The 25,258-nt window shown below is 40.0% G+C and overlaps 1 protein-coding gene across 3 annotated transcripts in view; it reads left to right on the forward strand.

The window, feature by feature from the left end:
• The window catches only part of RNF130 (ring finger protein 130), a 54,543-nt gene that overhangs the window by 2,150 nt on the left and 27,135 nt on the right, over positions 1–25,258 (forward strand). For all 3 annotated transcript variants that reach the window (XM_050311854.1, XM_050311855.1, XM_050311853.1), the window contains exons 2-4: positions 8,686–8,880; positions 20,521–20,771; positions 24,113–24,184. In XM_050311854.1, the coding sequence (XP_050167811.1) occupies positions 8,686–8,880; positions 20,521–20,771; positions 24,113–24,184 (518 nt within the window). The remainder of the gene's footprint in view (positions 1–8,685; positions 8,881–20,520; positions 20,772–24,112; positions 24,185–25,258) is intronic.

Here is a 25,258-nt window from a genome sequence, read left to right on the forward strand (position 1 = left end):
GCAAGTAGTATTTTTACAGGTTTTAAAATTGCTGCCTTTTAATATATTCAGGATATCAAAGCACTTTATTTTTTGAGCTTGCATTATTTGTCAAGGAAAACTTTTGATATTAATTTCTTTTTAGTCTGCTTCTGTGACATTTTCTGCTTTCTTCTGATATGATCTTCACTAAGCTGTGATTAAAACATTGAGGGAGGCTGTGACAGCATTTTCACAGGCTGCTAGTAATGGGAGAAGAGCTAAATAAAATTCCAGTCCATAAACAGCTTTTTTTATACCTACTGCTAAGTATTACGATGATGACTTTAGTGAGAAAACGCAGCAGGAACTGTGAAACTGCAGACCTGAATTGCTGCAGTTTTGACACGGTGCAGTCAGTCGTTAAAACTTGTCATCAGTTGTTGGGGGGATTCAGTTTTGTCCTTCTGTTTCACAGCAGAAGACTTAAAGCAAGCACAGCAGCAGTTGTCTTCCTTACTTTGGGATATTCTGAATTGTTCTCTGTAGGCTGTTATATAGTGTACATTTTATTTGAATTTTGCTGAGGTGCTTCTTGTGGTTTAAAAATATTTCATGTGGTGAGAAAGATTGGAATATTTTATGCTTTTAGTTAAGCTGTTCTTAAACATCTGCTTTTTTATACGTAAATTTGATAAAAGATGATGCAGTCTTGCTGAAAGTAACTGCTCTAATGTCTTTTTATCAGCCTGCTTATTTTAGTGAAGAACTGTTTTACAAAATATTTTTTCTAATAGGTCTAAACATGAGTAGCTTCCAACCACTGCTGTTAGAGCAGTAAATGCTCTACTCCTGTTCTCACTTATCCTCAGAAGAAAAGGACTCTGCAAACCTTGTTAACAACTGTGTTTGAAGATACCTTGACTTTGAAACTGCTTTGATGTCAAGCATTCACCCATTTATGGCCTGTCCTTCGAAATTTCCGTAAATGTGGGTGATCTTTTAGCACCTTGAGGGTGTAGTCTGTTTGAGAGCTGAAATATCCTTAATATCACATTTTGCATTTAAGAATCACAGAATGGTTTGGGTTGGAAGGGACCTTCATGTTCATCTCATTCCAACCCCCTGCCATGAGCAGGGACACCTTCCACTAGGCCAGTTTGCTCAGAACTCCATCCAGCCTGGCCTTTAACACTTCCGGTGATGGGACATCTTTTTACATCCGTTATTCATTTGCTGAAGGGAAATAAGTTAATTTATTAATTCAAGATTTAGGGATAATGCTCTACTGCAGGCCATATTACCACTTGTAATGCCACAACCTGTGATTTTAAGTGTTCTGTTCTGCAGTGGTTTTTAACTTGTATTCTTAAATATGCCCAACATTTTATATACTCCTTTTCAAAGAAGATGCCAGTCCCATATGATCACCCATCCTTTATATCTGTGCAGAATGACACGGTCGATCCCTTCTCCCGTTTCTTTAGCAGAATTTCTCTCATGAAATCCAACCTTGCCGCGTTCGTGCCCGCATTAAAACCCTTCCCCTGTTCTTTTTATAGGCCCTCGTGTGAAATGGATAGGGGCTCTCTAAAGCAGCGTCCCCCTGGTGTGGTGGTGATCGGCGTGACCGCTCGTGAATGTGCCATGTGAAAGTGCAGCTCCAGCGAGCCGCTGGTCACAGTTGGCTGCTGGGTGAACGTGCAGCACCTGTGTGTGCACATTCTTCCAAGAGCGTTAAATGCACGGTAGCAGCTTAGTCTCTGTATTAGTCTCCCTTCCGTTCTTCCACCTCTAGTTCCTTTTCTTACCTCCTCCACCTCGTTAATCTTTTTTCATGACTTAATTTTTCTTATTAGAAGAGCATTTTCAAAAGCTTCTGGATATGCACGCTTGCAGACTGTGGACAAAAATACTCCTCTGGTTTTAAATGGATGGATAATAGTGAAATGCATCTTCACAGCCTGATGCAGCTTTTCTGATAGTCTAGTTCAGGTTTGTAGTATCTCTTTGTGAGGTGACTGAGCACTTCTCCCTCAATCCCTTACTCTGTTATTTGTGATTTTGTGCAGCCAGACATTTCACAGAGTCACAGAAAGGTTTGGGTTGGAAGGGACCTTAAAAATCATCGTCCAACCCACCTGCCACGGGCAGGGACACCTTCCTCTAGACCAGGTTGCTCAAAGCCCCATCCACCCTGGCCTTGAACACTTCCAGATCGTTTCAGCCCAGTCCTCTCCCAGCAGCTTCCTGGGTCCTCGTGGCATTATCTGTACATGCACCATGTAAGTGTTCAGTCCTGTGCCTCTCCAGTGACTTCTGCTTTTAAACTTCTTTGGTATTGGGTGCCTGACACCAGTTGTGGTGCATACCTGGAAATGTCAGGCATATTCCTCTTGCCGTGGCAAACCAATTTAGAAGCCACTGAAAACTCAAATGGTTCTTGGTAGAAACTGCAGTGCTTTGTGACTTAGTTCCCTCACAAATGTTCTCCATAGGGAACAGGACTCTTTTTGACTGTTGAGTCTTTGTTATTGCTTGTTTTCTGCTTGAATTCCAGTTGGAGCACTGGAAATGACAGTCCTGTGTGTTCCAAGTGCCCTCACGGGCGGTCACACCTTGCTGGGAGGTGACAGTTGGGTAGCAGGGAAAGCAGGAAGGGTGGTCTGGACTGGAGATGGGACTGGCAGGAAGAGAAATAGCAGCAGACTCAAAGCCAAACTTGAAAATGTTAAGATTCACTGAGCCAATAGGTCAGGAACAAGGGTGTGAGGAGGGGTGGAAAGGGAGGAAGTTTAAAGGGTGCATGGGGACATGGTGGTTGTACAAAAGCTGCTTTGGAGACAGAATTAATAGGAAGGATAGGTCTCCTGCAGGGGTGTTAGGATTGGGGCTGGGTAAGGAGACCAAGAATTTGAGGAAAAACATGTTAGAAAACGGTGAAAGTGGGGAAGAAACAATGTTGGCTCAGTGTTAGGAGTGGAGGTTGCATGGTGCTGTAACTACAGCGTTCTGTCGCATCTGACACTTCATAAACATGTTGTGTGAACAAGTTTTAGCTGCAGAAGGTTTAAAATGCCAGTTTCCTGGTAACTGCAGAGCTTTAGGTAGCATTCTGACAGAATTTCTGGCCCAGAATCCAAACCATTAAGGTTTAGGAAAATGCAACAAGTGAATATATCGGTGGAGTAGAGGAATAAAAATCTTGTGCCATGCATCCATCCTTTACCATTGGTCTCACTATCCAACTAGTCATTAATTGATAGAAAAAGTGGTGGTTATATATGGGAGTTTATAGCTGTAATTGTAATACTTACCGAGCTAACAAGATTAAATCTGAACTATTACAGGACTCTTCTAAGCTTCAGTGATTTTCTTTTGTTTAACTTCTTCCTTGAAACAAGATTGCCTCTTATTCCAGGAGTTTCTTTTAGTGCTAAAGCCAGCTTTAGTCAAAACAATTACCTGAAAGAGCTATTGAAAATAAAATGTCGTCGTACATAACTCATTAACTCATTGACACAATTTTTAAAAAGTGGAAATTATGGCTGACTTGAATAGGAATTGTATTGATAATAAGACAAGTAGTAATACACTGAAAGAAAATATGTCTATTGCACATATTAAGCCCTAATAGGATTGCAAATAACTAGTACCCTTCCTTGAAATAAGAATCAGTCAGCACTGCTGTGTTGCTTCTGTAGATTTCCCAGCTAAATTTTCTGGAAATTTTATCCCAGGATTATAATTAATGTGTTGCACAGACCTGTTCTTATTTTACCAGTCAAGGTATGCTATGGCAGCACCTACCTGGGCAGTGGTGCTGGAGGAGGGAATGCTTTGGGGTGCAGCCTGCATGGCACTGCACCCTCCCGTGTGCTGGTTTTGCTCCCAACGAGCCTCTTGATCTGCTGCCCCTCAAAATACCACTGGTGTCTCTCCAGCTATTGTATTACAGTGATTGAAGGTCAGACTTCAAAATGATTTCCATATGTGTAGCTGAGACAGACCAGCTCTGGCAAGTGGTGCTGGGCTCAGGGAGTGCAGTATTAGCTAAGATCCAATCGATAGCAAGACATCTGACCTTTAAAAAGAAGGGGAAAAAAGGAAGAGGAAAAGAAACACCATGGAATTAAATGGTTAATGCCCAGGGAGTGGGGTATTTCCATGAAAAGAGGGCAAAGTCTGGTAACAGCCAGTACAGCAACCTTGGCTGAAGTCACTGTTGTGTTTGGAGCAGCATAAACACACAGCGTATGAGAGGGAGCAAACCCAAAACCCAGCTGTGGTTCAGAACTAGGAGACTGTCTGCATTCAGGCAGGTGAGCACTTCTGGCAAAGCCTCTGGCAGCTGACCTAATAATTTCATTTTTCTTCCACAAAATGGCTCTCCCTTGTGTAGTGAAGAAGGCTAAAAACTTGGTCAAACACTTGGAAAAGAGGAGGAGGAATGTACTGTTGCTGTGCTAATGTGAGCTTGCTACTACTTCTTCAGTAGTTGAGGGAGCTTGGTTGGATCTGTTGCGTTATTAACTGGTTTTTTCCACATGTATCCCTAAAATGCTGTCACAAACCTTAGTCCTTTCAGCAGGAAGGGCTCTTGAATTATAAAAAATGGTCCAGGAGAAACAGTTATACAAGTTGAACAGTCCTGTGTGTTCTGCAGAAGGAAACTGAAGCTCTCCTAGAGCTGAAAACAGACATGAGCCTAATGGTAGATACTTTAATTGCAGCTGATCCTTCTATAAGGAGGCTCTTCTGTGGTGCTGGGGCTTACAGAAGAAAGGGAGATGTTTACCTCAACATATAGTCATAGCTCTTTAACCCAGCAGGCTGCTGCTTCTAATAGAAAATTGGGTTTTGCTGAGACATGGTACATAGATAGACACAAAGAAAGGAAAGGTGAAGTAAATAGCTTATATTTCAAATAAGCTGGAAGAGTGGCACACCTCCAGGGAAGCATACTTAGGTGGCTTTCTGTACGCTTCTGTCTTCTGAAATTACATGAGTGACTTCTGATCATGTCTTTTTCTGTGCAAGTGATTTGTTTTAGAACAATTTAATGTGAAATTGCTTTTTATTCTGGCGAGTAACATTAGCTTTGGGCACCTCACTACAGGAAAGTTCTTGGGGCACTGGAGTGTGTCCAGAGGAAGACAGTGGAGCTGGGGAGGGGTCTAGAGCAGAAATCTGATGAGAAGCAGCTGAGGGAGTTGGGGAGGCTCAGCCTGGAGAAGAGGAGGCTCAGGGGGGACCTTCTCACTCTCTACAGCTCCCTGGAAGGAGGTTGTAGCCAGGTGGGAGTTGATCTCTTCTCTCAGGTAAGAAGCGACATGATGAGAGGAAACAGCTCAAGTTGTGCCAGGGGAGGTTTAGGTTCAATATTAGGAAAAATTTCTTCACCAAAAGCATTGTCAAACATTGAACCAGACTGCCCAGGGCAGTGGTGGAGTCACCATCCCTGGAGGGATTTAAAAGACTTGTAGATGTGGCATTTGGGGACATGGGTTAGTAGTGAACATGTCAGTGGACTTGATGGTCTTAGAGGTTTTTTCCAACCTAAATGGTTCTAAACCTAAATGATTCTGTGATCATCCAGCTAATACTTGCAAGCCCATGTCTTTTAGATTTTAGCTGGACTTTGGGCACTGGAGTATAGATGGCAGGATAACACAGAGCTGTCAGTGAATCTGTTTATCTGCATCCCTTACAATGCCCACCGATGTGCCTGGCACCTGAGCTGCACAGCAGATGTTTTATTTTAGCTGGCTCACTATACAGGAAGGGTGACCCTGGTGGTAAGACTTTCACTCTGAAAATCGCGTATTAGGTACATGGAAAAGACAAGCAGAAAATTTCACGTTTCACTATTGGTTCTGAATTTTGTTTAGTTAAAAGTGGAAAGATTACTTAACATTTGTGTGGTATGATATAGGGTGCTAAGGTAAAGAAAAGTGGGTTGTGGCTTTTTAATAAATCTGAAGTGACTTGCAGATACTCAGCTCAGATTTATCTAAACCAACCAGATCTTTTGTACTACTTTAATAGTGCTGAAATAATATTGTCAGCTGTTAAATTTTCAGCAGGATATACTGAACACACCTTGTCAGGAATAACATGCTGTAAGCATTTGAGTGGTGTTGGTTGGTCTATATCTGGAAAGCTTTAATCTCTTAATATCTTGTTTCCTAATTCTGTTGCTTTATCCAGTAACATTTCATAGCTCTGCCCACAGCTGAGAGAGACTTTGATCTCTACCATGGTAGAAAATGTTGTATTACTTTTCCCACAGATGCAGTTTCTGTTATCTCTTACTGATTTCTCTGTTCCTTTTTGAGCTAAAAATTTTCAAACCGTACAGATTTCAAGGTGACTACGTGAATTTTTGTAAAACTGAACTATATAACAGACTTTGGGTAATGCTGCTTCCTTGTTCAAGGTGCCCTTTGTGGCTTTTATAATTTTTCCCTGTGATAGCCTCATTTTTGTGGCCATTTTTGTTTTCATATCGTAGTTTTGAGCATGATTGCACTGAAGCAAACCCTACATAATCCATAGGATTACTGTTTTTCATAATTCCATATACTCAAAGTAATTTTTTGTTGGTCACAGTGTCTGCTTTCAGAGTTATCTTTGGCAATTTGAGGGGATTCTATGGAATTGTGGCCATTTCTTAAATGGTATTTTCAAAAGGATGTACCACACCTGAGAAGGGTGGGATTTTTAGCTTTCAAGGCTTGAGAAACTTCCTATCCCAGTCTTGCTGGTGCTTTCCACCTCCCGTGTTTTGAAGTGGAAATGTTCAGAGCAAGAGGGAAGTGTGCATTAAACTGCTTTTGTCTTAACAGAGGGCACTGAGGTTGGTGGCACAAGTGCCATATTGTGGTTCTGTAACATTTCCAGACAGGACTATAATTCCTTTTAAGAAATACGTACTGATCTCAAATTTAAGATTAGAAAGAGGAGCTGCAAAAGTGCAGTGGGCATGAACATGCTCTTTTTATGATTGATGCTGTTTATGATGGCCACCACCAGTGCTCCAAAACAATGTGTGTGGATGGATCAGTTCTAGCCAGCAATTTCCAAAGGGATTCAAGTAATGATGTCAGGGTAACAGAAGAAAGTACTCTATAAAATTTGGCTTTGGGCATCTGTATTTCAGATTTTCCCTGATGCCTGGGTGAAACAAAAGCAAAAGTACAAAGATACAGCAAATAGCCCTCCATGTCTGAAATGTCCGATACAGCCTTGAAAAACAATCGTGAAAAGGATGTGCTCATATCTGGCTCCCCACCCTCCTTCCAGGGGAACAGGGAGAGGCACTTCTTGTCCAAATTAAGAGATGCAACTACTTCCTGTACGTCTGCCACTGTATAGATTCATCTGCACTACTTTTCTCTAGGCAAGCAGAAGATTGTCTTTCTTGTTTCAGAAAACCTCTTTAGCTCTTTGAATCTCCTTCCTTACAGATCTTAACCTCAGCTGTGTTAAGCTGAGGGTGCTTAAAAAAGACCTTTTGTTTTGTTTCCAGCTAATAGGTTGAACTGGGTATTTTTTGTGGTGGATCTTTTGCTGAAATCTCATAGTCTGTGCTCACTGAACTCACTGCTTTAAAAGGGAAAAAAAATATAGGGCACTTCATTTGAATTGCTCTTGTAATGTTTTCTGAGCTATTATGCAAATAAATTGTTTGTGTCTTGAAAAAAATAACTGTTTATCCCAACTATTTTTAGTAGCCAACAATTCTTATCCTCTTGGCATTTGAAAGCATAAATATGTTTGCATTATAGATTGCTGTTGGCTCTAGATTTATAAAATCCTTTCATGATATGACCAGTGTATCAGACTAAACTGTGTTTCCAGTTGTGCAACCAGATCTGTCTTTCATCGCTTTCAGCTGCTGTAGCGTGAAGTTTATCTTCTGCCTTGGGTTTTGTGCCTTTTGTACACAGCTCTGTGTGGGTTTGGGCTGTTCCAGGATATGTTACAGCATCAGAAAGGACAAAAGAGCTTTGCATACTGTTGAATTCAGACATCTGGCATTTACCATTTCTGTTACTCTTCCTTTATACCAACTATACCTGTTTAGCTGACGAGTGCTTTGTGTTTGCGAAACCATTTGTTTCTCTCTGAATTTGAATACGTTTCCTTGTAGACAAAATGTGCATGTGTAAAAAGCTGATGTTGGCTGCTGGGGTTTTACAAGATCAGCTTTTAATATTGTCCTTTTTTTTTACAGTATCCTGCACACAGCAGATAACTCTGAAATCTTGTTTTCACAATCTGCTTTGTTTAGTTGTACTTCCCACTGCAGTGATATTTATGGCTGCATTAGAAAGAAAAAAAAAAGTTGCACTCCCCAGAATGACTGATAAACAGCTGTTTTGTAAATGCCTTTAGCAGATGAACCATATTCTGATGTTTTTAAGCCTCTAGGCAGGTATTGATTTGAATGTGAATTCATTGTTCTAGCTGCACTGGAGTTAAAAATAGCATGTGTTAGCAAGCCTAATTCTCGGGCATATAGTCACAGCTTTCAATGCATGAGACTTCTCTGTTTAAGTCTTTTCTTGATAAGAATGCAGTTATCTTTAGGCTGTATTAACAAGAGGATAGTGGCTTCCTAGTGCATAACAGTTAAGTAATTCAGCACAACTTGGAGTTAGTTGTGTTTCTTTTTTTTTTTTTTTTTTGCCCATTTGAACATAAATGTATTTCCCATTTCAGTTGCAGATCGTCTGGGCTGTGACCCTCGAACACGTTTCCAAGTCCCACCAAACACCAAGCAGTGGATTGCTCTACTACAGCGAGGAAACTGTACATTTAAAGAGAAAATACTGCGAGCAGCTTCACATAATGCCACAGCTGTGGTCATTTACAACAATATATCCAGTGACGAACCCGTCACGATGACTCATCAAGGTAAATAAAATGTAATCTCCTTTGCTGTGATTCTTTTGCCCTATAAACTATTGCTGAAGAGCCCTTGGGGGTGGGCAGATGCTGTTTGACAAAGCCTGTTCTCTAATGATGTTTACATGTATGCGATATAGTGAAATGAGCAAATAATTCTGAATAGTTATTTTCCTTTAGCATACGTTTTATCCAATGTAATTGGTTAAATTACTTCCCTCTGCAGTGGAGATGTGGGTGTATTGAGCAAGGAGCTGTTAGATCTGAGGAGCAATCTTTCAGCCCCCTCTGAAGAAGAGGATCTAACATGTATACATATATAACAAAAGGTCTAGAATTTTGCAGAACATCTAGACCTGAATAATTTGACAGCAGCCATGGTTTCAGCTGGCTGTTGTGGTGGGGACCTTCAAATGTTAGCAGTTGTATTTTGGCATCTGAGCCTGCAATGACAGCTTACAGGGGGCTGTCTTTCTACAATGTGTCTGAGTGCCATACAGAAATCAACAAAGCAGTGATTTAGAGGGCAGGTGGCTCTGTAAGTTGCCTAGAATAATACTGGAAATCTGGTTTTCTGTAGAGTTCTACTTCTTTACAGCTACCTATAATTTACCAATGTAAAATTTTACTGCTGCTAGTGACTTACTTTTGCTGGTGGGAGCCTCGTGTAAATATTTTCCTTGGTTAAAAACTGTATTTACAATTCTGATAACTGCATTTTTCATTTTCTAGAAGGTTTTCTTGATTTGGAATTATTTAGCTTAATCGGAAAAAAGGCATATTTTTATATTTGGTGTCTGAATTTTTTTTTTTTTTTAAGAATATTTTCAGTCCTTTTACTTTTAAGCATAGAAGGTTGCTTGGAAACTAGAATTTCCTAATTATTGCTCTGTATATTGCCACACAATTAGAATTGAGTTCTTTTACTAAAATGCTATGGTGAGGTTTTTTTCTCTTTTTTTTTTTTACAAGACAAATGTCTTGTGGCTTCTTCTGGTTTAGTGAGGTTTGACCTTCCCAATTCTGTGTACCATAGGAATTTTCCAGGGAGATTTTGACCTCCGTGTAGCAATTCAAAGCCTTGAAAGTTCATTTTTATCTTAGGTACCTTCCTTAGACATTTTTACAAGTAATCTGCAGGCAAAAAGTTCCATATTCTAGTGAAACACTTTTTGACACCTTCCTCTTGTGGTTTTTTTTGTTGTTTGGTTGGGGTTTTTTTGCCACTTCTCTCTCTGCAGATGCAATGCCTTCCTAAACCTTTGACTCTGGACTCTGTTTGAAATACTTGTAAGAATGTAAATTTTGCAGTCTGTTTAGCAATGATTTGTGAGTTTTCCCATGGCCTGGAATACCTCAGTGTGGCAGGAAAAAAGATTACTATTAATAATACAGCTGTAGCACTGTTGTCCCTATTACATGTTAAATCAAACAATGGGCTTGATTATAACATTGAGGACCTTCTTTCTCATAACGCTGCTAGGTTTGGGATGCAATGGGATGGGATCTGTCTTTTCTTAGGAAATCCTGGTTTCACTTGGTGTTTCAGCTCTGAAAACCAGTGTGTTGCCTTTGAAACTTAAATCAGTAGGGCCAGTGGTTCTGGTTGGTTGAAATAATATCTCAAGTTATAACATATTAGAGCTGCTGTGGTTAAAATAGTGTCAATCATATCACGCTTTTAAGGTGGTGAACAACCACATCATCTGCTAATTAGATATTCCAGTGCACTGCATCTCTTCTCCTTAGTATTTTCTATCCCCCAAAGTCAGGAGGAGTTGACCTTGTGTATTTGACAGCTGTTCTGCACTGATTTACTTAATAACTTAGAACTGAGATCAAGTGAAAATGAAGGTGAGCCACCAAGTTGGTCTTAACTCCATATGATGTCTAGTGCTGTGCAGTATTCCTCTTAGTACTCCTCTTTTCTTTAAAAACTGTCTACACAAGACAACTTTGCAGCTGTGTTATGATGATCAGGTTCATGGCCCTGCATTTTCTTTCCATAGGCAGGAGAAAGTAGACCTTGTGTTATTTTATATCACTGTGACATCATTTTTGTACTGCTGCATATCAGCCCTTAGAAATATTCTGTCTTCCTGGGGAAGCAGAGAGGAAAGAGGCAGCTGCTCATAATGCATCCTCTGAGCTGCAAGCTTTCCTACTTGGATATTTCCATGAATTCCAATCACCTGCTTAGACAGTGTCTGGAGTAAAAATAAATAATATGTTCCATAGATTTATGTGTGTTGCCCACCTACAGAGAGGTGATTCCCTATGAAAACAGCTTAGGAAGCAGTTCTCACCTGGAGGATTAATATTTTATCCAAGCTATTTTATGCTTGAACACACATTTGAAAATTTTATTCTCATGGAAATTCGTTCATATTCAAGATACTACTTTTGGCAGAATAGAAATTCCTTCTGGTGGCTGGATAACAACTGTCACTCTGGAATCGGTCTGTCATCACCATGTCAAATGAACAGTTTCTGCTGCTAATATCAGCATTTGCTTTTTCTTGTGTGATAGTCTACCCCTTTGTCTTCATGGTGAGTTTTAAAGTAGGTATTGACCTTAAGGAATTGGTGACCTTTTTTTTAAAATACCTGTATTTCTCTTTATTTTATTTGCAACATTATTTTCTTTTCTATGGGCATGTTCTTGTATATATTACTGTATCCATGTAAAATAAACTTATTTTACACAATCCTATAGATATTTTCTATCAACCTAAGCAAAGGATGTCTTTCCCAGCATGAGTTATCTTAGGCTGTGATGTCAGTGGCAGGAAGGCAGTTTTATGAGTGGTTTTTCTTGCTACTTCTGTTAAAGCAAAACTGATACTGTCTAATGTAAAAAAGAGCCTGTGTGGTGGAGAAAATATGTCGCTGTCTCCGTTATACGCAGTTATGGGAATAGTAAGGAAATGCAGGTTAAAGAGCGTTTTAATTCCTTTTTTGTTTGTGTGTGGTGGAGACAATCCTGTCAAGTATAAAATAGTGAAATTTGGGGAGTTTGGAACCAGATGATCCTTGCAACCCAAACCATTCTATGTTTCTATGATACTGAATTTCTCTATTAAAATCTAGACTGGTGTTTGGATTTATAGAAAAGAATGTAAGCCAAAGAAGCCTCTAAAGTTCAAACTTCATACTCAGAATTTATGGAACAAATATAGACTAAGAAAGAGAAACACATATAGAAGAGAGTGTCAAACTGAAGTTGCTGGATTCAATAACTGCTGTTTATCAGCATCTGAGGAATTTCCTGAGGTATAGAGACAACTTCTAATATAACAGTTTTAGTGGATATATCTGATACAGGTAAATCTTTTAAGGTCTTTAGAACATACAGCTGCATATGTCTCATCTGGGGGTCCTTCTAAAGAAACAATGCATTAATTCCCTGGAAGAAGGTGTTCCTGTTCCGTGGTGTGCACGGGTGACGTTCCCCTGCGGTGGCTCCGTGGGAACATCATCCAGCATGGGCTTCCCGAAACAGGTTCCTCTCAAGGAGAGGATTTTTCATGGCCCTCTTTTCACTTAAAAAGCACACTGGCATGGGAAGCAAGCTCTGTACTTGCTTTGAACTGTGCTAAAACTGACTGTGGATTATTTTAGGTCAGTGGGTCAGAGGCAGGAGGGACAGGAAGCGATTTGGAGTTGTTGCCATCTAATGGCTATTCCACGTTCTTGCCCTAATTCGGAGTGGGTACAGTAGGCTGCCGAGATCCAGCAATCGAGATGTCACTGTCCTCTGTTGTGTCACTGTCCCTGAGAGCAGCACGTCTCTGACTCTGCTGCTTGCCTTTCTCACAAATGTCTCTTTATGTAACTGTGAGCTGAACTGATGCGTGAAAGCTCTGGCAGGGTGCACTGCAGATTATTTTGCCCAAATGTGTGCTGACGAGTATTTTAGCTCTATACCAAATCCACTGCGAAACTTTCCTTGGATTACTGAGACCTGCTTTTTAACCCACAGCTCAAAATTAATTTTATTGTATATTACAATATTGTTATGAACATTTATTATTATTAATTTATCCCTGGAATATTAGTGGAAAAGAAAGAGATGAGTCATTAAGGTTGAAGCTTGAAAATGGCAGAACAATTAATAGCCTAATCATAGTTTACATATACTTGATCATTTTTTGTTTATGTTTGCTGATTGAAGGCATACAGAATAAGTGTCAATGGCATTATCGTTCATCCTGTTTCCCACTACATTTCCTGGAGGTGTATCAATCAGGAAAATCTGTCACACAGGAGATAGAGGTGTCTGACACTTAGAGATGTGGAGAGGAGTGTGTTTGATGCACAGATTCTGGACCATAAGGAAGCACTTGTCTCTTCAAGACAATCCAGGGAAACCCCTTTGCAGAGCCATCACAGCCTCAGTGCCTTGCAGAACTCCTTACCAGTGTTTCTGTGTCATACATGCCTCATCCACAACTGAAATAACAGCAGTCAGGCTCATTTTAACTCAGCCAGCTGAAAGGGTAATTAGTTCTGTGACTGTGAAAAGGCCCATGGGACTGTTAGTGGCTGTAAGTAATTACATTCTTCTTCTTATCCAAAGTCTGAGCTCCAGCAGCAGAGTAATTCCCCATATCTATGGACTCAGTAGAACCAAATTTATGATACTAATCTATGAATATTCTATTTATAGAGCTCTCAAAATATTTTGTAGTGTCCTTGGGCAAGGCTCTCTTGCCATTTCTCTTTTGGGCTTTGCTGAAGTTGTTTGGAATGACTGTCCATGTCCAGATTGATAGAGCTGTACAGAAGTTGTCTGTCTATAGAAGAAAATACATGAGCGTGACAGACTGCCCTTCTTAGAAATCCCTGGGTTTCTTAGCTCCACCATCTATTAGAGGGAATACAAACTGCTATCCAGAAGGAACAAAGTGAAAGCCACCTACCAGGACTTGGTCACACTACAGAATGCAAGAGTCTTAGAGTTACCAGAATGCAAGTGTGTCTTACACTGATGAATGTACCAGTAAGGTCCCACTACATTAATAGCATTGATTAATCAAGATTGTGACACTGTAGCAAGTTTTGGACGTTGTTCAGAAGTATAGAAAGTAAAAAAAAAAAGTGTGAAAGAAGGTTGTTTTCAAGTTAGCAGAAATATCTTTTGAAGGTAAACTTAGTATTTCAGAAATCTGTGAATCTGAGGTGAGGAACCTTTTTTCAGTAGTGTGTAATGTATTAGGACTACACCATTTCCCTAGGTGAAAACTTAAAGTGATCCTTCAGCTTTTTATTAATTTGCATTTGTTCAAGGTTTGAATGTAGAATTTGGTCTACTTTGTTAGCATACTAAAACCTTAACAATACAAGTATTCCTTAAATAGGACTGCAAGTGCAGTTTACTCAGTGTAAAATGTGGTGAAATGCCTTGTAAAAGTATGTGAATAAAAGAAAAAAAAAATCTGTGGAAAGGGGATGATAAACTGATACATTTCTTTCTGCCAAGCTTTTTTTATCCTTCCAATGCCCAATGCCTCTCCTGTACATACTGGCACTGTGTTGTGTCTTGGGGAGACTGGGAGTGCTGGTTTTCTGGAGTTGTTGGGTGTAGCAGAGGCAGCTTGACCTTGTCCAGCTGGAGGAAGTCCAGGGGCATTGCTCCACATCTCACGTGTGTCAGCAGGGTTTGGACTCGTGAATGAATCAGGATTTAGCTGTGACTACCTGTTTTGATCGTATGCTAATTTCTCCTTAAGAAACATCTCCCTGAGTGTCAGCCTAGAGCAACTGGATTATGAAATAATGGCAGCAGTTGTCATCTAAATACAGCTTGCTCAACTGATTTTTTTGATTTAGCCCTCCTTTTAGGAACTCTTGGTCACAGCAGATTACAAAGCATATCAAAAATAGGGCAGGAACATTGTACTGAGGCATTGTTTCTTGTTTAACGGAGGAGGACGGGCTTACAAGTTTGTTATTTATCACTTAGGGACTTAATTTAATGCGCTACAGGCTGGCACAACGAGAGTCTGATTAAACTTTAATATTTGGTTTGAAGTTAATTGTGTCACGCCCATCTTTGGAAAGCTGCTCTTGCTGTTTCTGGTTTTCTAATCATCTGCCTCAATCATATGGCTGCTTTTCTTAAAGGAGCAGGACTTGGTGATCGTCCATCACGTCTTTTAGCAGTACAGCAGTGTGTGACACTTGCAAAACACTGGAGTGTGTGTCACTATGTTTAGAGGGCAGAGAGCAGGGCCCTCTCTTAGCCTGGCAGGGTGAAATCTGTTGAAGTTCTTTTTGCTACAAAGAAAATTTCTGAGTGTTCTTCAGACATACCTTGGCAATATTTCAGTTGCAATTCATAGAAGCCTGTTCCTCAGTGAACTTGAAATATCTACTTCTTTGTCCTTTTAAGTATGAAGTTTTAACCTCAGATGCTTTTTCTTTTTTTTTTTTTTTTGGGGGGGGGGGGGGGGAGGGGTAAGGCTGTTTTGCATAGGTTTGTGTAGCAAAGAGACTTTTGTAGCATGTGTTTGTGTAATCAAAGAGTAATTTCTGCAAATACCTGCTCAGTGTTTTGGGATAGTTGTTCCACTGGTTGTATTTGACTGATGCATCCCATGAAAGCTTGACTTTTGGGTAACACTTTCATGTACTGCTGTCCTGTAGGATTTTTCTCATGGATTTTTCTCATAAAATCTGTTCTGGTGTCTGACCCTACATAAAATAGGCATCCTAAAGTAAATGTTTACATATAGGCAAGAATTCAACACTTTCAACAGGAAGACAAACGTTTTATAATGCTATCCAGTCTTATTTTAAAATTAATGTATACCCTTGGCATTAAATTCTTGCCTTGTTTAGAACTAAGTAACTGTCAAATATTATGGTTTTGTTCTGTTTTCAGAAGTATTTGATTTGGGACATCTCAAACAACATATTTTACTCTTGACATTGCTCATGTGTTGACAGCTTGGATGTGCTCCTGTTTACTTTCTGATTAGATCAAAATAAAAATATGTGCAGCTAGACCTGTTTTAATCACTCTGAAGGTATGCCAAGGCTCTTCCTCTTGGTGTCTGCTTTTCCATAAGCCAGTTTTAGAGTGTAAGAGTTATTCTTCACAACCCATTTATTTTTCCTCAGACTAAAATATTAAGGTATTCTTGCTTCCACCTCTGCTCTCTTGCAGCTCAGATGTCTTCTGGTGTTTTCACAGAACTCGTGATCAGTCTCTCAGAAATTTCATATATAACCATAGCACTTCATTTGTGCTTTCCTGGGGTTTTTTGTTGTCATTTTGTGGGCTCCAAAATTCTGTTGGAGTGGTTTCACTGTTAGTGTTTTTCCAAGAAGTCTGTTGCTCGCAGTAATAAGACAGATCCCTTTCCTGGGCACTGAACAGTGTGTGTTGCTGTCTTTTTATTTCTTATATAATGCATTCAGAAGTGCTTAGCACAGAGTTATAGGATTTTAATAGAAGAATAGGGAAGTCTGGTTTGTGAAGATGGGCAGTTTTATTTCCAATTACATTATCATGATGATGTTCCCATTGTTGCAGTCACACAGGCAGTGGCATTTCAATATCTGAATCATGCCCTGGATCCATCCTACAAGTGACTGTCTGTACAATTCTTTACCTTTACCAGGAAATGTAGAATTTGTTTGCATTTTTTAAAGAAACACTCTGAAATTTCCACCAGCAGAATGTGCTTTAAGTTCAGGTTTTTCAGAATGAAGTGATGAAAGGAGTCAGTCACAATTAAATGTTCTTTGCTATTTAAAGAGAGAACAATTTTCTTTCGCAAGCATGACATGAACACAGTTTATCTGCTTCATGCTGTGTCTGCAGCATCAGCAGCCTCCGTCAGAGACTTAGGAAATTACAAGGACTTTAGCTGAAAATATCAGCCATTAGCAAGCTGCTGACCTTTGTTATGAGTATCTGGCTTAGTTCTCAGTTCTCCCTAAACCTTCTTACAAAAAATCAGAATAGCTCAGTGCCTCTTACAGGTGGTCCAGCTCATCCCATGCTCAGGATGGGATCTAAGGTCTCCCCATTTGCAAGAGGCTGGTTGAGGCACTGCAGCAGTAGCAGCAGTTCAGTGCCAGGTTGCTGATATGCCCAGGAGGAATTGTCTCACCTGTCCTTCTCCCCCAGCATTGACCAAACAGCTGCTTGTGTTGTTCACAAGCTCAAGGAAAAATGAAAACACCACCTGTTTGGCAGTTGCATTTTGCCAGGCTGCCATTCCCTGCGACCTCCAAGGGACTGTAGGTGGATGGAAGCTGCTCTTTGAGCCGTGCCTGTCTTTACCTTGGTATGCTGGGCATAGTTGTCCATCACTCGAGTTTCAGAACCAACAGCTGGTAGTCAAGAATCACCAAAAAGAAAAGCCAAACAACAAAACCACCACTGATATTTGCTTGTGATGAGACTAGTAACTTTTCTTTGAGATGACATTCTATTGACTTTCTAACCATGCTCTTTCAGAATTGCCAGGAGATATGGACAGGTCAGTGAGAGAGCAAAGCAGTTTCCTTAGGGACTCTACAGAAACTTCAGGATGTTGCTGTTTTTCCCATATTCTTGGTTTTTTGTGTCTTCTCAGCTTTTAAGTTCTTCTCTCTTCTCCTCTCACAATGTAACTTTACAGAGATTTAATGATTAATCAGAACCCCATCCTTTTTCATACACAGAGTTGTATAACTATCCTAATTAAACATGCACATGGTAAAATTGCAAACTAGAAAGAGCTGCCTGGGCTTGGATGATAGCAATTAAATGATTTATATTTACAGGCATCAATATTTATCTTATGCCTACCGTCTGTCCTAGCTTGTCATCTATGGTTCAGTGTGTAGTTCATTGGCTTTAGTTAGCATTCCAGCTTCTTTTCTCTGGACACAGTGTTCTTGGCTGAGGGGAATATTGCTTTTCGTAAGATTATGTAGTAAGACCATATTCTAAGTTTCACAAACAGTCTTTCTGTCTTCACCTGAGGATTTTTTTTCTGCTAAACTTTCAGAAACACAGGGTTTCAAGGTGCTTAAAATAAATGAGTCACTGTCTCCTCCTGCCCCCGATTGTTCTCAAACAGGGAGCTCTTGCTAAAATTATTTAGGGTGATGCCCCTGACAAAAATACGGATGAACCAAGTCCCAGTTTCCACTGAGCTTCAGTATGTTAAACAGGCGCAGTTTATTTTTCTTTTCTGCAGTTCTCCTTGGCTTTTGCGAGGTCAGAAGCAGCAGTAGCACTTTGGCTGTTCCCAGTTGAGTCATTTGGAATGCAAATCACTTTGCAGTGATGCCAGAGGTTCCCATTGTGCTGGGCTTTATATAAAACGCGTGACAGATTGTCAGCTTTGTCACATTCCCTGGGCAGCAGGGAATAGGTAGAGGCTTCAGCTTTGGATTCAGACAGAACTGGGCTAGTATCAGAAGATCTTAGTCATCTTTGCTCTGCAGATAACTATAAATCATGTTAGAATATTATTACACTGAGTGCTTCTGCCTGATATTTTGATACTAATATAATTCCTTGGTGCAAATAAATTCCTGCTGGGGAAGCGTAGCAGAACACGTGCTCTGGGGAATACAGTCCCCTCACAGCCTTCCCTGCTTCTCCTCACTGTCTGAACTAGATATGAAGAACAGAAGTGAAGTCTGGGGAAAAAATCGAGCAATATAAATGACCTGCTCTTGGTTGATCCTGCCCTGTCAGAGCTGCAGGGATTTGAAGTTGCAGGAGCACAACGTGCTGTTTGTACATACAGAATCTTGCAGGAATGGTGTCTCTTTTCCTGTAAAAATGTACTGCAAGTCTGGGCAGGGACTGTCTTTCCAAGTGGACAAATGGGAATCTGAGTAGATTTCCATGAAAATAAAGCAAGTGGTGGATTTTTACTCTGAGCTTTGCTGTGTATGAAATATCTTTGTTACTTTGCATGAAACCAGATTTGGTACTGAAGTGTCTATGGAGAGCTGGACTAAAGTTGGTCTGGCATGAATCTGTGTTATGCTAGAGATTAAATACGTTGTATCAATAAATTGTGTTAGGTTTTGGTTGCTATTCAAAGCTTTTGAGTTACTGTGACATTTGTTTTAAAAATATTCAGAAGGAAACACTGACCTTTCTTTTCCTACTTAGACCCATGTAGTAGGACAAGACCTGAATGTCTTTGCCATTTCAATTTTGAAATTTCTTGAGGAAAACAATTTGAGGGTTGTGGAATGTCTTCAATTTTTGTGCAAATCCTAGTTTCTGAAATTATCAACTTTGATTCTGTTGTGTAGTTCTGTCAGCACAATCCACAACATCAACATCAGTGAACTTACTCTGAAAATTGATGATAGTGACTGTAAAAGTTACTCTTTGGCAGAGTGAATGGAAAGAGTAATGAGAGAGAACATTTAACACTGTTGCACAACTCTATTAAGTCCCCACTTTGGAAAATGATGTAGCTGAGTTATTGTGCCCTGTGTTTCAAAAATGCTGCTCTTTCAGCTCATTTTGTAGATACAGTAGCTTCTTAAAAATTAGTTTTAATTAAAAGACTTTGAACAAATGCCTTGTGTTAAAATGGGACCTCGTGTTCTCTACTGTCACAGTAGGTTCTCTGTAACTTAAACCCACTGTAAATCCAGAATTTTGGTTCTGAAGTTGCTTGCCTTATACAGCTCCTCTCTGAGGGAATGTGAATTGGAGCAAACAGATGGAGCAAGCAGATGAGCAGACTTTGCAAGCATTTTGAAAATAGGTCTTGAAAGGGTTTTTGGTATAGGAAGCAAATAAATCTGGATGAATAAGAAAGACATTTATAAGGGTTTTTTCTTTCTGCTTTGGTTTTTCTGAAACTTATCTTTCTTTGAACTTGGATCAGAATTATCCTGAGTTCAAGATCCGCTTTTTTTTTTTAATTGCTTTAAAACATAGGTGCTCTCTCTGCTCTACAGGTGATTTTGCTCTTTTTCAGCAACTCTTGTGGTTCTCTTACTGTCCTTGTACCAATCATTTTCCCTTTGGGACAGGAAGTAGTCTAGAGGCAAGGCACTATGAAAACAGATGGGCCACACATTCAAATGGAGCTGATGGAGCTGACAGCCTCTTTGCGATCTTATCAAGCGTGTCTTTGTACGGGAGATAAAATCAGCACTCACATTTCTGCCAAGTTTTTTCATTTCTCTTTTACTTTGCAGCCACATAAGCACACAGGGGAACTTGCATAACTCCCCACAGCAGCGTCCGCAGCGCTGGGTGTGCTGAGACCACTCCAGCAATATTCTCATATTCTCACTCATCTTCGAAATGTTTTTCTGAGGGTTGTCTTTTTGGGTATCCATGGCTTCAGATATGGAACAAATGTACTCCTGAAAGCTGGTTCAGGCTGCACACAGTAATTACAATGTGGGAAGTACTGTGCAACCAGCAGAGATCTGTTACTGTGTGTGGAGCTGCAGACAGTTTGCATGTTAATGCCCTAATCTGAAAATCTGGGTTTGAAGGACAAGCCAGGAGTTGAGTGGCCAGTAGCATATTCCGTGTACCATGGATGGCTTAGATTAAAATCTCTTGAGTTGTCAAATGGCTTTGCATTTGGAAAATCTTTTGAGTAGCATGCCAGGTTAATTTAAATGTAAATTAAATATTTTTCCCTTTTTTTGTAGGAACTGGAGACATTGTTGCTGTGATGATTACAGAGTCAAAAGTTAAGGAGATCCTGAATTACTTGGAAAAGAATATCTCTGTCCTGATGGGAATTGCAGTGGGGTCCCGTGTTCCTCCAAAAAACTTCAGTCGGGGCTCTCTAGTCTTTGTATCAATATCATTCATTGTTTTGATGATAATTTCTTCAGCGTGGTTAATATTTTACTTCATCCAGAAGATCAGGTACACAAGTGCACGTGACAGAAATCAGGTAAGGGGTTTCCTTTTTTCCCCCTAAGTTTGGAGGGGATATTTCTGTATACAATAGTCAATGGGGAACAAGTAGTTTCTAAGGAATGTTCCATCAAACTAATGTTCAGAGCCTCTTTGTTCCAAGGCAGAGCATTTTGCCAGACAAGGATTTTTATATAGCAAAGTGTTTTCATCCTGAGAGCACCAGTATAAGATCTTCTTACTGGAAAGAATGGAACTGAAACAAAATATTTGGGTTTTGATGAGTGTAAGTCCATGAGTAAGATAGGTTGTGTTGGCTGAGTAATGCATACTATACGTATGTTGGGAATGGGGAGGAAAGTTAAATTGTGTTAACTTTCAGATTTACTTAAGATCACACTTGGTATGGAGTACCTAATTCTCCTAGTCACACATTTTAACAAAAATTTTGTCCAATATGCCATTCTTACATTCTTTTTCAACTCTTAATTTAAGAACTGAGTTATGTATGACCATACTTAGAGATCTTGACTCAATCGAGTTGTCAACTCAAATACGGCTTAAACTTTAGAAGTAAATGTTTTACTAGTGTGGACTTAATGACCCACTGCCTCCATAGTCTGCTTTGGCTTTTACTGAGAAGGGTCAGTAAACCTTGGGAAATCCACCATGCTCTCTTTGCTGTATCTCTCTGTCAAGGCTAACTTAGAAAACTGCTGACCTCAAGCCACTGTCCCCCTTTTCCCCCAGATAATGGCTCAGGCACAGCACCTCCCTGTGAGACTGGTGTTCTGTCTGACCTAAAACAAATGCAAACTTACAAAGCCTCGCTGGTGGCACAGGATTTCCTTTTCAGTTACTATAAATAGTGTCTGATGCTGAAGGTCCCCTGGGCATCCTGTAGATTTTCCTAAGGATGTCATTCTTAAATGACCACGCTGTAGCCGGTACTTAGTGTGGTCCCTCGGGATGGTGGAAGTTTAAATATAACTGTAACTTAATGAATGTCTGTGGAATACTAAATTGTGCCTTCTCTATCCCCTACATGGCTCTAGGCTTCTTCCAAATGTCCACGTTTCAAAACAGTTGCTCCATGGGGAAAGAGCTCTTATGACCTTTTTTCTTTCTTTAGATTTTTACAAAGGTCAGAAGAAACTTGATGAAAATTTTATGTGGTTTAAAAAGCTGAGCTTATTAAACTTTAATAAGAAGGTGGCGACAGCTACAGCTTATTTTTAAAGAGCTTTGAGAGCTTTCACAAAGGCTGTACTGTTAGTGATGAAATAACTTGGTTTAGGCTATGATCTTGTTTTTAAGTTATGTCAAGGCATGTTTTTTGTTTTGTTGTTTGTTGTTTTGTTTTTTAATCACAGCCATCAAGAACATGCTGTGTTTTGTAGATAGCACAAGTAGATAGTGGTGTTTCACATCGTCACTGTTGCACACTTCCGCTGGAGGTGTGAAACTCTTGTTGCATGTGGTAGTGGCCTTTTCCACCCAGACGGTTCTGGGTTTCAAAGGCAAGCATATGCTGTGTGCCTGGGCCCTGACTTGAGCAAAGCAGCAAATCCTGGGCATTTCCAGGGCTAGCATAAAACAGTATTTGTTAAAATTAGGAAATGGAAGAGATTGACCTCTTAAATGGAAGAGATGAAAGTTATTATTTAGCAAATTCATTTACGTAAGAGAGCTTGAATATGCTGCAAGAGTTCTGCTGGAATATTACGCTTCCAATAGGAAAATGATCTCTTTAAGATTTCTTGTAGTGCCTATAGAATCACATGCAGTAGAATGAAATAGAAATGCTACCCACAATCACTTAGTTGGTAGAGTTGAGCATTTAAGTTAAATACCTTTTCAACCTCATTCCTCTCTTAGTAATCACACTTTTGGTTGTGCATTGGTTATCTGCTCCAACAGTGTGCCAGTATGTTCTGTGTCATTAAGTACTCAGGCCAATATGCTTGTTCCAGAGCATATAATTTAGATTTGCCTAAATTGACCAATTTCTCGCATATTGAAGTCAGGGTGAGATTTCTGACTTTAGGAGGAATATAATTTCCCCAGCCTGGCTCTTATTCCGATACTGCCTTTCCTGTGTGGATATAATTCAGTAGCTTGGGCTGAGTATCTGATTTTTTCAAATCCTTGCTCTAAAAATTTAAAATGAGAGCTGCTGTTCTGTGAAAACCACAAGGAAAAAAAAAAAGGCACTTACGCAATGCTAGAATAAGTGGTACAGTTGGTTGTGGTAGACTTCTGAGGCTGTATTTCTCAAATAAAAGTTACTTTCAGTCTGTATGCAGGAAAATGTGTGATGCAGGGGTACACCTTATGAAGGATTTGGATTTCAGCTTTATAAAAGGTGGGCACAAAACCCCCCCACATTTGTTGCAGGCTGCATGGGGGTTTTGATGGGTGCTGCAGTTTGAATTCTCAGAAGCAGCCCTTTCAAATGCAGAATACTTAGTGCAGGATGGAGGGGAAAGAGGAAATACAGGAACTTCCCTTTCTCCACTCAGTGTAAACCAAGTCTGATGTCTCATGTTCCTGAAGGGGAGGCGACAGGATCTTTGTTCCCACTCGGTGCCACATCTCTGGGATCCCAGGGACCAGCTGGCAAACAGTTCTCTGTTGGCTGGGAATTGGGCATCACAGTAGGAATCAGCACTCGAATTGCAGAAATGGCCCCTTCCATCCCACAGAAGTGGTCATAAAACAGCATAAACAGCAAAAAAAGAGCTTGGCCTCTGCATTCGGATTGAGGTTATCTTCGAACCAGTATTAATTTCAGCTTTATTTAAGTCTGTACTGGCTTATTTAGATTTCATGACCCATATTTTTTTTTTTCTTTTATGAGATCTTGGTGGTTTCGGGTAATAGCGAGAGCGAAAGTAGGTTACACTGAGAGGATCTCTTGCATCTCAGAATAAAATCAGCCTGCTCGGTGGGGAAATACAAAAATGATTCAAGCTTAAGAGAACAAGCAGTATATGACAGCACACTGAATAAAAACCCAGTGTGAGCAGAATATAACAGAAATCATCAGGAGGGCACGTTCCTCCAGCTTTTATCCTGCAACCCGGATTTGATTAGTTTTGCACGTAAATGTTGGGTCGCTTTTGTGGACTTCAGTACAGCCCATGAGGTTTGTGCCCATGCTTGTGGAGTGCCTTTGGGGATTCAACTGTTGAGGTTTTTTTCCTGCTTGACAAATCTCTGTGCTTTGCTGTGTGTGCATTTTTTCTTCTGTGCTGGCCTGCTGCCACAGTGTGTATTGCAATGGTATTACTGAGCCCAAGTAAGTCATTATAAAGGACACTAATGAAGCTTGTTTAACGGGGTTAATTTGTGTTCTCTTCTTTGTCACTTTATTAGCGTCGTCTTGGAGATGCTGCCAAGAAAGCCATTGGTAAATTGACAACCAGGACAGTAAAGAAAGGTGATAAGGTATAATAATAAGATTTCAATGTGATAAACTTGAGCATCATATTTAATTCTTGCTGGGGAAACAATCTCAGTTTTTTCTGAGACTGAGTTTCTGTTTCTGAGTTATGACCTTGCCTTCCTTGTTGGAGGCTGACTTTGTCCTGTGGCCACAGCATTTTGTATAATTCAGTATGTGTTCAATGTATGCTGTAAGTCTGTGCATTTCAAATAAGTTTCTCGTGCTTAAATACTCCTTGCACTCCATCTGGCAGCTGTGACTGAGAGTGGGTTTGTGTGCTGGCTGGAGGGGGTGGGTTGTGCTGGCATGAGCATGTATAGGGTTAGCATTGTTTGTGTGGAATTCTGTAGGCTTAGAGTCATTCCATATGTAAGTTGTATAAAGTGAAAATAAATTTAGAAGACAGATAATAGAAGAGAATCTCTTATGCAAAATGCAAATATCCAGTAAGCTGAGGGGTGCCTAAACAGGTGTTTCATTAGAGATAGTAGATGTTACTCCAAGAATATTTCTTGCCAGTATACAAACTAAAATGTATGTGTTAAGTCCTAAACTTTTTCCATTTTTATGAGCAATACTGCTTTTGTCTTTGATTCTGAAAGGAAAAAAATAGTCACTTAGTCTTGCTTAATTTTTGATCTTTAATTTTCAAAGAACAAGGGAATTCTGGCTATGATTTGATTTTTAAAAGATTATTTCCTTGGACCTTTTTATTGTGATTCCTTTTTATCTTTCTTATCAACACTCTCAGCAGTGGAAGATTAGGAAGTGATAGGAAAATTTGCTTCCAGAGAGAAGGCAGAAAAAGTGTCCTCCTGTTCGTCCTCCCTCTCTGTATAGTTTTATTTCAAGACAGCCCATTGCACTAAATCTTTTCTGTGGGTGTGGAAAAAACATATAGATAGGGAGAACTTTTGGGGGTTAAAAGATGCTGTTATCTTGACATAAATTCAAAAGGGGCAGGTGATACGTAGGTTGCAGTGCAGGCAGCACATGCAGGTGAACAGAGTAGGAAAAACCTGTCCTTCCTCAAAGCAGCCACTGGGATTTTCTGTGTGCAGCCCTGAGTGGTGCTG

This window comes from Myiozetetes cayanensis, unplaced genomic scaffold (genome assembly GCF_022539395.1).
Source record: "Myiozetetes cayanensis isolate MyiCay16 unplaced genomic scaffold, myiCay2020 scf17, whole genome shotgun sequence".
Classification (NCBI taxonomy): Eukaryota; Metazoa; Chordata; class Aves; order Passeriformes; family Tyrannidae; genus Myiozetetes; species Myiozetetes cayanensis.